The sequence below is a fragment of the Heptranchias perlo genome, chromosome 3 (assembly GCF_035084215.1).
Source record: "Heptranchias perlo isolate sHepPer1 chromosome 3, sHepPer1.hap1, whole genome shotgun sequence".
NCBI classification, from domain to species: domain Eukaryota; kingdom Metazoa; phylum Chordata; class Chondrichthyes; order Hexanchiformes; family Hexanchidae; genus Heptranchias; species Heptranchias perlo.
In genome coordinates, this window is record NC_090327.1 from 87704024 (window position 1) to 87717286 (window position 13263).

Below are 13263 nucleotides of genomic sequence, written 5' to 3' on the forward strand. Positions count from 1 at the left end.
AATGTGTAGGCATTCCTCTTAACTACCTTTATATTCAAGGTACTATAAGAAAACGGGTAATAAAGCTTACACGTTCTTACAATCCTGCAGCCAACTGTTCCATTCTAAAGTTCTTGCAATTGGTCTTGCAAGAATTTACATTTACCTTTCTGAAAATGATGGAGTATCATTCTGAGCCTTCTCCTGCTTGATGCATATCTGACTCCCAAGTTCACTTTTGCTCTTAAATGAGCAAAGTGCCCATCCCAATCATTCAATCACCTCCATGTTAAGTACCACTGCTTCTTTCCTGCATTTGCAAGGGCTGCAACATTAAGTTATTCAAGCCTCTTTGCCATTATAAAATGGCCCATACCCCACTTTCCAGTCAACTTCTGTGATATGCACTGTAACACAGAGCAAGAAATAGCATTGGGTTTCTGACATATACTTGCCTGGAAGCAATTCTGGTGGGGTGGGACGGGACTAAAATAACGTGGAAGAGGTATGAATGGTGTGAAGACATCAAAGGTGTGTGCACCTGTGAGAGAAAGCATAGGAGGGAGGGAGGGATACCCGATATGTCTTTTATGAATGTTTTTAAAAATATAAAAGAAGTTCCAGCATATATTACTGGCACTAGAAAGCGAGGTCAAGGTAAATCATTCTTACAATGGGGGGCGGGGAGAACAGCTTGGGAAAAAGGGACCACAAATGCCCATTGCTCTCATACTTCTGTGAACCGCCAGACTTGTAACAATAATTGCAACGGCACATACATAGAAATAATTTGCTCCACATTTTTAACCCTGTGCTCTCATTACCTGATCTGAAGGTTGAGTGAGATATGTTCAGAGAAGGGGACTTTGATGAGTAAACTCATCAAAAACAGATAAAGCACAAGGCGGCAATTATACAACAAAAGTAACCCAAAACTCCCAAGTGTTTTAAGTTTTATTAAGTCTTCAATCTGAAACAAGAATTTCTATTTTTGTTTGTAATTTGAAATCATTTTAAAGAGTGCACATAACCTCCTCTGTGGCGTAGGTGGGTTCAGCAACTCTGGATGTCTGTCTTGCATGTTTTTTAAAAAAACAAATTTGGGAGATCGGGAATTTCAACAATAATTTCAATTTTCTCATTTTTGGCTGCAATAAGCTGAACTGGAGGACAAAACAAAAATGACCATATGAATTCCATGGGGCCTACTGCCATGTTTTCTAACATCTCACACTTCATGCCTTATCTGCTCATCTCAGGACTTTATTCAGGAAAGCATGTGCAAGTTTACATTCAACTTAGATTTTGATGTCAAACAACTTATTAGTTGTTAGAATTAAAATAATTACCACCTCTCTTGAAGGCTGCTTTCAGACTCCTTTAGTTTTGTCCTCAGATGTCTAATGGTGACCTCCTTTTGCTGCAGTGGGGTCAAGTACTGCTCCGGGTTTGGGGGCTTAATGCCATGATTATCACTGCAAGAAGTGTATTTACCAGATCGCCTGGAAAATGCAGATAATGACAGTAAAAGGAAAGAAGAGAATGAGTTATTGAAGCCCAGGTGAACAAAACAATTGAGGGATTCAAAAGAGGAAATCTCACAGTCAGTGAAGTAAATAAAAATAATAACTGGTTACAAAGAGTTCTGATCAACAGTAACATCACTTTTTTTGTGTCCATTTCTAGAAATTGATTTGAATAATTCAAGTGATGATATCAGGGCAGACTGTATTGGTAGAGTTTGAACCTCAAATGTAAGGCAGCTGAATTAACAGTAGCCAGTAATTCAGGGTAGTTCCTCAATCCTGATATTTGGACTACCAATGTTAATTCAGCTTGCTCATATGGTTGAGCTCAGTATCCAGTCTCAGCTGAATGCCCTGAGTAGTCTTAAAAAAAAAGCTACTGCAGGTAAGACTTCCCATTCAGTGTTTTATTCACCCAGAAGTTGAATCTATTTACATTACTTTATTTCTTTACAGTAATTCTCTCTGAAATTGGCAGTGAAAAGAGAGAAAAAGAGGAAAAAGAGAGAATAAAATGATCACGTTGAAGTCTATGGCACAGCAGTTTATAAAAAGATACTTCTACTCACAAACTACAGGTTTCTGTTAGAACTATATAAACAATAAAACATGGCAAATACATAAGCTATTCCATTTAAGCAATGTTCAAAGATTGATCTGAAGTGGCATTTTCTGAATGTCTATATAAATGGATCCTTCATCTGGATGCCATTCTTGCAGTTCTTTAGTCTTTGGCATTCTTAAGGTTGATTTTATCTTTTTGTGCCAATTCATGCGTATAATAATGCAATAAAATGTAATCTATAATTTCTGCTCTCTTAATCTCTGCAACAAGAATATTTTTTGCCACTTACACACTGAAAGGTTGCCATACTCAACAATAATCATATTATATTGATGAAGCTCAATGGCAACAACACTAACTATTCATTCAAGCTTTTTTTTTTGTGAGGTCAGTGGTCCTTCTTCACTGAAGATATTTTCTCCTTTACATTTGATCATCCAATACTATGATCTATCTGGAAGAGATAGAATGGGCAGATAATATGCTCTTAGGTCTTCATCAACACCACTCTGGAACCAACTGTGTTTTGGGAGCAACAAAGGAATATTTCTTCCATTCTTTCTGCTTCACCCTCCATAACTTTGAGCTCATCCAAACTCTGCTGCCCGTATTCTAACTCGCACCAATTCTCACTCACCCATCGCCTCTGTGCTCACTGACCTACTTTGCCTCCTGGTCCACCAATGCCTCAATTTTAAAATTCTCATTCTCACGTTCAAATCCCCCCATGGCCTCACCCCTCCCTATCTTGGTATCCTCCTACAGCCCTACAATTCTCCAAGAGCTATGCGTTCCTCCAACTCTGGACTCCTGTGCACCCCCACTCCTTTCACCCCACTGTTGGTGGCCGTGCCTTCAGTTGTCTAGGCTCCAAGCTCTGGAATTCCCTCCCTAAACTCTCCATCTCGCTCTCCTCCTTTAAGATCCTCCTTAAAGCCTAGCTCTTTAACCAAGTTTTTAGTCACCTGTCCTCATGTCTCTTTGTGTCTTATTACGCTCCTGTGAAGCACCTTGGGATGTTTTTCTATGTTAAAGGCTCTAAATAACTGCAAGTCGTCGTTGTTCTGCAGGTAAGTGCACAGCCTTGCTCAGCATCTTTTCATTGTGACATTGCAGAAATCAAGGACTTGGTCTATGGTGGGGAAGGAAAGGTATCATGGACACAAATTTACACCCCAGCATTCCATGCTGCTGTTTTTCAATGCGTTGGGCCAGCATGCTGTCCCTACATTAATGGCTTTCAAAGTACCACTGACTTCCTATACCTTTTTTATTTATAGTGTTGCAGCAAAGAATGATTCGTATATTGACCCTCATTTTTCAATTCTGGCTATTTGGGGGTGATGTGAATAAAATTACTTTTATGATTCCCGGCCGGCCTCCCATCTTCCACCCTCCGTAAAGTTGAGCTCATCCAAAATTCTGCTGTCCGTATTCTAAGTCGCACCAAGTCCCGTTCACCCATCACCCCTGTGCTCGTTGACCTACATTGGTTCCCGCTGTGGGAACGCCTTGATTTTAAAAATTCTTGTCCTTGTTTTCAAATCCCTCCATGGCCTCGCCTCCCCCCATCCCTGTAACCTCCTCCAACCCTCCGCGATCTCTGCGCTCCTCCAATTTTTGCCTCTTGCACATCCCCGATTTTAATCACTCCACCACTGGCGGCTGTGCCTTCAGCTGCCTAGGCTCTAAACTCTGGAACTCCCTCCCTAATCCTCTCTCTCATCCTTGAAGATGCTCCTTAAAACCTACCTCTTTGACCAAGCTTTTGGTCACCTGTCCTAATATTTTCTTATGTGGCTCTGATAACGCTCCTGCGAAACGCCTTGGGAAGTTTTTCCACATTAAAAGGCACTATATAAATGCAAGTTGTTGTTATTTACCAGCTGATCCCATTTAGAGCCCATATTTACATATGGCAAAGAATGCACAGTTAGGAAATGCAATGTGTAAAACTACAGGCTAAAATTTAAGAGTTACACAACATTTTCTAAGAAAGTTAATAAAGATGATTCCAATAGCCTTGGCACCAGAGTACTGGGTTCCTGATTAACCAGTTTTCATTGCTGTTCATACTTAGCAATTTTGCTTGGGTTATTTGTAAAAGGGAGGGGAAAAACTGGTTAGGAAGTGTAATTTTCTTTACTATTAAAGCAGCTCATCTGTTGGATTGCTTTCAGTGTTGTAGCGGTGGATGGCATCTGTGGAGATACTGGATGTCTGAAAATAATTTTAACAGAAATAAAATTGTATTCATTGAGCTCTAATGGATTTAACTTATTTTATCAAAATCAGAAATTTGTCATTCTTCTTCCTCCAAGTCCAATGAAGAGTTTCTAGTTCCTGAGGGGTATTTTACCAAAAGGGCCTTTATATGTTACTGTATAGCTCGCAGCTATCAACCTCAGGGGAAACATTAGGAGTTACATTCATGGTCATCAAACCTGACACAGAATGCCAACTCCGTAAACAATTTTAATCCAAAACAAACGACCGTCACATTTAATGAGTCTGACTTGGCGGGTCTAGTTGTTTTAATCATTTTTTTCCCATTTACTTTTCCTGTATACTGTCAAAATCTAAATATAGCCAAAAAAAGTATGAAAATATTGTAATGTTTTATTTTGCTAATACTGTCTTAAGTGTTTCATAAGTAAATAAAGTTCAGTTAATATTAAAATACACATTTAAAACATAGTCGAGCACAAAAGAGCCGTAACAACATTTTTAAAACGGTTACGTTCACAGGGTGCTCAAAGGACAGATGTGGTAGACTGGAAATCACATCATGCCTCTCCGAATTATTTGGAGGCAGTGGGGACCATCTCAAGTGGAAATCTATTTAATAATGGGGCAGAAATTGCTTGCAAAATAATGGACAACTCAACAGCGCTCACTGTAGTTAGCGGCGAAAGGGAGGAGCAAGTTCCGACGCTCATACACGCGCAGTGAAATGCGGAAATCTGGAACTTACTCCTACTGATTCGCTGGCGATATGACAGCTTTGAATTAAAAGGCTATCGCCAGCTGCAATCAGAGAAATCACTGAAAAAGCGCCAACTTGCTCATCTGCCCAGCTGGAAAGTAACTAATATCGTCACAAAACAGGTATGCTTAAATGTACCAGGTCTAAACTAAGTTTTAACAGCGGGTTAAGTCTTAATGACTGCCAAACAACTAAAAATTAACCTTTTGAAATGTGGAGTCTCATTACTCCTTATTTTAATAGTTTATGGTCATTAAAAATTTTTTTTAACTTTTCCCTTCTGTGGAGGGCACTATTCTAAAAGGGATACAGGAACAGAGAGATTTGGGGGTATATGTGCATAAATCGTTGAAGGTGGCAGGGAAGGTTGAGAAAGCAATTAAAAAAGCATATTGGATCCTGGGCTTTATAGAGGCGTAGAGTACAAAAGTAAGGAAGTCATGATGAACCTTTATAGAATACTGGTTCGGCCACAGGGAGTATTGTGTCCAGTTCTGCACTTTAGGAAAAATGTGAAGGCCTTAGAGAGGGTGCAGAAGAGATTTACTAGAATGATTCCAGGGATGAGGGATTTCAGTTACATGGATAGACTGGAGAAGCTGGGGTTGTTCTCCTTGGAACAGAGAAGGTTGCGAGGAGATTTGACAGAGGTATTCAAAATCATGAAGGGTCTAGACAGAGTAGAGAGAGAGAAACTGTTCCCATTGGTGGAAGAGTCAAGAACCAGAGGATATAGATTTAAGGTGATTGGCAAAAGAACCAAAAGGTGACACGAGGAAAAGCTTTTTTACACAGCCAGTGGTTAGGATCTGGAATGCACTGCCCGAGGGGGTAGTGGAGGCAGATTCAATCATGGCCTTCAAAAGGGAACTGGATAAATACTTGAAAGGAAAAAATTTGCAGGGCTTCAGGGATAGGGCGGAGGAGTGGGACTAGCTGGATTGCTCTTGTATAGAGCGGGCGCGGACTCGATGGGCCGAATGGCCTCCTTCCATGCTGTAACCTATGATTCTATGTTTCTTTTATTTAATTCAATTATTTTTTACTCTCTCTATTTCGCTGTCTATAACTGTTTTTACAATGATTTAATGTTGTACCTTTCACTTTCTGGTTTTACGGTTGGAAGCCTGCAGGGACAGTTTCGCAGCTGTCAAAAGTGCTGCGATTTGATTGGTCGAGGGGAGAGATCGATCCTCTTGCTTCTCCTAGGGTCCTAACTTCGCTTGAACCGATGCTGGGTTTTTCTCCGCTTCCTATTCGAGGAAATGCCCGAAGTAAAGACCGCGGTAAGTTAGTGAGTTAGTATAAATCTATGGAGCGGTGAGCACTGTTGGTTCGCTGCTCCGAGCAATTTCTACCCCATTACTCTGAGCTTCCTTTCCAGCTGTGTCAGGCCATGCATGTTTCCAATCTGCTTAAACATCCATTACTTCTCTCCTCTGTTCCCAGGCTTTGTCCTTATTATCGCTTGCACTTTTTCTGCTCTCCTTCCCACTTTTCTCTAGCATCTTCTGCACAACTCCCATGGATATCACCTCTTAACATTGATGCTCACTGTATATATTCATTCATATTTTTGTTTCAAAACAAATAAAATTGCTATTACATAATAAAAAGTTTCCTTCATGAATGAGTGGAGTGGGATTCAGATCCCATCCTTTCTGTTACAGAAGCACTCACGGGAAGATAATTTCTAGCCAATGAACTCTAGGACACAATTCCCTAGTATTCACTAGGCTGTTTTAAATTTAAAAAAAAACAATGTAATACCGATCAATTTGAAACCATTTAAAATGAAAGAGCAATGGAAGTTTACAACACAGGATGCGGCTCTTTGGCCCATCATGTCTCTGCCAGCTCTTTGTAAGTGCAATCCAAAACAAGTCCACTGCCCTGCTGTCTCCTCATATCCCTTTATCTTCCTCTGCTTCAATTCTTTATCCACTTTCCCTTAAAAGATGCTTCAACCATTCCCTATGGCAAAACATTCCATGCTACAGAACACTCTGCATATTGAAATATATTCTAATGTCTCTCCTTACTTAGTATTATTTTAAACGGATGACCCCTTGTTACTGGGACTGATTTTCAGCGGGGATGAAAACTGGGCAATTGCAGATCGGCCTTGCCCGATAATGGATACATCTTGCCCGATTTTACTTTCCATTGAATTGGCAAGGACTCTATTCATTCTTATCAATAATAGAAACAGGAAAAAAAATACAATGCAGAGTTACACCGATTAAAATAAAGAATCTTTTTTCCAATCAGAACACGCAGTTTGGGTCCCAGGATTATTAGTCTGTCCAACTCGCTTGCCCCGGGTAGCAATTTTGTCCCATTTCAGTTTAACGACTCAGTAGCTGCTACTAGTGTTCCCACCAGCCTTTGGTTCCATGCCTCCAGCTGATCTGAGTGCAGCATTACCAGTGGTCATGTAGAAGTCTGGAGTTCCTCTGGCTAAAGAATAGCACCCTGTGTTGAACACAATATTTAAAAAATGGGGAAAAAGCACCAGAGATTGAGTCACCTGTCTGCCCGAGTGCAGCTGTGGCAGTTTCATCGAAAACAGTCTTTTTGGTTTTTCTCCCCCCAAAAGAAAAAAGTTAGATACAACAGACTGATGGTCCGCCAATACATGAGGTTACTCCAAATAAGATTTATAAAAATAACATTCTAAATATACCACAATAGGAGCCCTTAAACAGCCACAAATAGCTTTCATTCTTGGCTATCGTCCAAAGAAGTTACTGAGGTGACCTTCAAAATTTCAACTCCCTTAATCATTTGAACCCATTGACCTTCTACTAGTAGAAAACTAGTAGAAAACTAATAAAAACTATACATTCCTATCTTAAAAATAATTAAAATCATGCCCATGGACAATGCCACATTCTGAAGCACTTCTGGGCATTCTTTCGTACACATTTCATTCTTTCATACCTTAGTGCTGTACCCCATACTGTGGTTTCACTTGTGGGGTGATAACTGCTCACATTATTAAACACAAGCATGCATCGCATTCTTCATCATATATTTTGATATTTCAAATATAAGACGAAACAGCAACAATGTACTTGTAAGCGTTCTGCTGCACAAAATGAGTAACAGGTGTGTGGCTTCATCTCCTGGCATCAGCAATCCAATCAGTTCTACTCTCCAGTACACACCCACACAGAGCTCGTCAGAGCTCTAAGAAATATTAAAAGAATTGGTATTTTTGCTGGTTTGTCATGGAGTAATCTGTTCTGCCCTTTTGGCTGAAGGAAGAGACCAATGACAGTAATGGGAGGATTATAGATCAAGAGCGAATTAGAAATAAAATATATGTAAAGCTGTTGAAATGAAAATCAAATCTAGGGCAATCAGAAAATCAACAGGTAGTTCACAGCAAACCATCTGACGTCAGCACTTTGTTCTATATATAGAAAACAACGTGTAGCCGGGGGATGGGGAATATTCTGACATCAAAGAAGAGGCTAGCAGTTGCCAGTTCAACACAAAATCATGATGAGTCACCAGGGATTAGCTGACATTTCAGTGAGTGTGTATGGAAAGAAGAATGGCTCCTTTTGCTTACAGATTTAATTAAAATCAGCTTTAACCAAATCAGTAACTGGTGTTTGACAACTACCAAGGCCTGCCCAAAAAGACTCATGGTGAATCACTGAAGCAATTCCTTCCAGACATTAATTCGGCTGTTTTCATAGCATCTTCCATTATTTGTCCACACCACAAAAAAGACCCAGAAACCATTAGTTTTGAACAATTTGCGGTTTGTGATACACTTTTGAGTTGAGGGTGTTTAATCAGAATTATACAAAAGCAAAATTCCATATCTAAGATCTGCACTGATGATTCACAAATCTTTTGGTAATAACTGCTTTTTACTGCAACAAGTTGTAATTCTTGGTGATTCGGAACTGTAAACGCATTCATCATTTTTTTGTTCCTTAATTGTTTCAGTTCCTTAAGTTCTTCCTTTCTCCTTACACCCTTCCATCATACACTATTCCCTGATTCTAGCAATTATAATCTTGAAATTTACAATTCGATCCATAACAGAGTAACATGAGCTGAATGTTCACCCATGTTTAAAAACCTATATTTTGTGACTTTTTTGTGTGTATCAATATGAGGGATATTAGTGCTGGGAATGAAACAATTAACATTTTGAGCACCCAGTCAAGTGCTCCCAGGTCATTTACAGCATGGCACAGTTAGATGCTCGACAATGTGCTTCAGCACTATCCTCAGAAGAGCATCCTCACTGGTGTGGCTCTTCCAATACCCACACCAGCTATCTAATTGAGATTGGCAATTAGTGCCAATTATAGACAGTTTTCTGCTCTGAGTCCTTGTCTACAAGGAACTGGGTTGAGATTGTGTAAACTCATTTCACATAAAGCCCTTTCAGCAAACAAAGCAGCAAATATCATGCCATTAGTCTGGGCTCAATTTGAACTGAGATTCCAAGGGTGAAAGATCAGTATCTAGCTCACTACACAACCCAGTCCTTTCTCACACACATTATTTAATGCTGTTTGAGAATTTTTTCCTCTAGATATATGAAGTCATAACAGAAGTCTATTTGAAGACTTATGTAAAATTATATTCTTCTCTAATTGCAGGTTTATATTTGCGTCCCTTAAAGCAGTAAAAGTATTTTCAGGTTGACCATTTGATGATAAGCATGCTGACTTGATTTTATTGGGGAGTGGGGGGGGAAAACGGTGCCGCAAGCCCGATAGCGGGCGGTGCACCCAGATAGGTCGGGTTTCACATTTCCTGAACAATATGTGCTTTATTTTCTGATTTTATTCACATGTGTGTTAATAAAGACAACTCTGTTTTGTTAGCATTCATGATGTTCCCGGTTGGTGCTCACACTTGTATTCTCTGGAAAAAGTGGAAATAAAACAGACTGGAGGAATGGAAATAGAAGACACCTGTAAGGCTATAAATGTCATCTGACCTAACCTACTCCTGAGGAAAAACGGGAAGCTTTTGCCAATCCTTCAATGAGACGTCCAAAGCAATGAGTAGAGAACACAATTGTAGCTGTAGAAAAATGAACAGCTATGGAACTGGCCCCAGGGCTTTATACAACACGAGAATAGGAGATAACATGCAATACCACTAATCTGCAACATCACAACATTTTAAAGTACGTGCTAGATATGTGGTTTCCCTAAGCCAATCAAGTTAGACTTCACTCCTACTGTATATGGAGGATGTTTAAAATGAAGGAAAAAGCAGTAATGAACTCCAAGATGTTCATATTTCAAGTATTTTACCATGCCATTGTTTAAGTAGTAATCTCATCTATATACAAGTGCCTTGTAATTCATTTTACAATCTAAAATTAGACAATGAGCTCATCTAATTTTAGATTTTAGAGTAAAATGAATTTGAAGACCATCTTCAAGAATATTTCCTTCTCAAATGTTTGGTCCCTAAGCATTTGAGGTCATTGTTGGTCAGCTACAATGACTGAAAGAGCTGTGACTGCATATGTCATATAGACCATGTGGGTGAGGGAATCCAAGTTCAATTGCTAAGGGATCAAAATACACAATTCAAACACCTCAGACTTCACCCTGATCGGGGGAGCAATGAGATATTTCCTTACACTTTATTTGTAAAGATAAACACCATGATTAGCAATGAAAGGGTTAATAGAATCATGCTTCATTCTTTAGAATGATTACATTCAGGCCCAGTACCCTTCTCTTAAGAAATATGTACATTTAATATATAAATTGGTTAGTCAAGGCTTTCCTCTAAGCCAAAATATTCAAACTTAAATGCATAAATCAAAATTTGTTCATAAAACATGCAGATACCAAGTACAGAATGTACAGTATTAACTTTTGACCAGCAAAATGAAAGGCACCACTTCTGTCAATTCCACCAGCTTTCTTTGCTATACCTGATAGTTGGACTGCTGTCACTGCCTTTATATGAACCAGAGTTGCTGCTGCTGCTGCGAGATGAAGCTCCATAGACATCACGAATGTTGGCTGTATTTCTATAGACTGCTGACACTGGATCCTTCTCCCGAGCAACAGTTGGGCTCCCCGACTGCTTGTGGCCACTAGAAGTACTACTTCTTCCATGAATACCACGGCTGACAATTTGAAGAAACATTTTTTTTTACATAAAATACTTATTGTAGCGTAGATTAAGTGCATGCCACATAGCCACAGAGTATACACTCTCGTTCAGTAATCTTTCCAAAGCTAAAAATATGCATATTGCTGTGAGAAAATTTATATTGCTTTACTGAACAAGACTACACACATGTATATATTAATAATTCAGTATTTTTATATGAAGAAAATTTGCAAGAGCTATTGAGGGCAAATTTGACAATAAAACAAAACACACAATACAATACAACACAACACAAATCTCAGTTAGTTCAACAACATCGCTGTATAGTCCAAAGAGCAAACATTTCAGGAAAGTTAAAACAAGGTGGCCATACTCTATTGACAAGAGACAAGGAGATCCTCATGCAATATGCTTCCATGCTGTATTGGGCTGCTGAATTGAAGTATTTTACAGGGTAGCAAGGAGATTGTTTTATAAAACAGCAGTGCCCAGGGTTGCACATTAGGATTGCTTTAAATGGTAAAGTTCTACATTTAAAGACAAATTAGAATCATCAGCATTTAGAAGGCACGCTCTATAAAAATCTCTTGGATTTCTTTCAAAACAGATCCACTTTCATAAAATATCAGTCACCCTGACACTGCAGAGGAGCCATTTAACTAATATAGAGAAACAAACACAAAAAGCTGGAAATACACAACAAATACATCAGCATCTATAAAGAGAAACAGACAGTGTAATATTTCAGGTGCAAACCCTTTGTCGTGTTGTGACCAAAACTAACACCCAAATCATTAACTAGTCTTTTTCTTTACAGATACTGATGGATCTGTTGTATATTCCCAGCATTTGCCATTTAATAAATGGTGATCCCTTAAAGCAGAGTTTACATTTTTGGCTAATATCTTCTCCCAGGCAGCCTCTGACAGCAGTTGTAAAACATATAAAACAGGAAAACAATTGATGACCAGGGCACACTGATGAACTTTCAGATAATTCCTAAACATTCCATGGAGAACTAAGGGGCAATTCAAAAGTATGCACTTGCTTTTAAGAGGCTTGAAACCCTCAACCAGTTGCATAATACTGTATCAAAGCCACAAACATTTTGGTTTCCACCTATTAGAATACTCATTTCCTTAGTTAGTCATAATATGCTGACAGTTAAGTGGCAAAATTCCCTGCCCTTTGTACTTAACTTATTGCATTTGCTTCATAACAGATAATCAATTTACTTTCTGATTCAGTTATGAATATATCATTTAAATCTTGGCTCTACTGAAATTTCTCACAGCAAAATGCATCAGCGCTGAATATATATTTAAAAACTGGTAAAGAAAACTTAAAATCCATAGCAAAATCTCTGGTTATAGATATGTATGAACATCTTAATGTGTTTGGTAAATTAGTAAATTAGTATCAATTTCATTTTACAAAGATAGAGGGGGTAATTTTCAACTTGACACCCAGGTGGTAAATTGGCATTGCGAGATGGCCGCCCATTACAGAAACCGCCCGATTTTTCTTTCCTTTGATTTCCCAACCTGCAATGCTAATTTTATGCTCCAGTGGCAAGTTGAAAATGACCTCTAGGATGTCAAAATACGAAGATAAACTAAAGACAAACTCAAAGAAAATTCTTTGGGGGATGTTTCATTGCAGAAACTTCAAAGTTTTTGTAAAAGTTACTTAGTAAAAAGAGCATTTAGGAAGGCGGTCTGATAGATAAGCTAGACAGAAGTTTGCACCTGTAGTTCCCTATTCACCAAGCCTCTTAAATGCCATGCTAAGATTGGAAACAGCAGAAGCTGGGCACTGCTCCACAGAGGGAGAGCAAGCAACACTGTGAACTGCTAGACTTGGAGATCATTATTTGTCAACTCTTTCAAAGTTAAAGAGCACACTATGTACAGGATGACCTAAAACAGGGAGCATACAAATAACCTCACCTTTTATATTAATTTTATTTTTAAAATCAAAATGGAGGTAATTATCTTTGTAAAACTCTTATTAAATCATCTATTAAGCAGCCAAATTTTCATGGGAACAAGTTTGTAAGCAAAGTGTCCCTGGGAAAATGAATGCTTGAT

At 38.8% G+C, this 13263-nt stretch overlaps 1 protein-coding gene across 4 annotated transcripts in view; it reads right to left on the reverse strand.

The window, feature by feature from the left end:
- sybu (syntabulin (syntaxin-interacting)) overlaps positions 1–13263 on the reverse strand; it is a 66927-nt gene that overhangs the window by 14884 nt on the left and 38780 nt on the right. For 2 of the 4 annotated variants that reach the window (XM_067980749.1, XM_067980758.1), the window contains exons 5-6: positions 10989–11186; positions 1329–1481 (exon numbers count right to left, since the gene is read on the reverse strand). In XM_067980749.1, coding sequence (XP_067836850.1) covers positions 1329–1481; positions 10989–11186 — 351 coding nt within the window. The remainder of the gene's footprint in view (positions 1–1328; positions 1482–10988; positions 11187–13263) is intronic. The other 2 variants (XM_067980756.1, XM_067980759.1) reach the window with 2 other exon arrangements.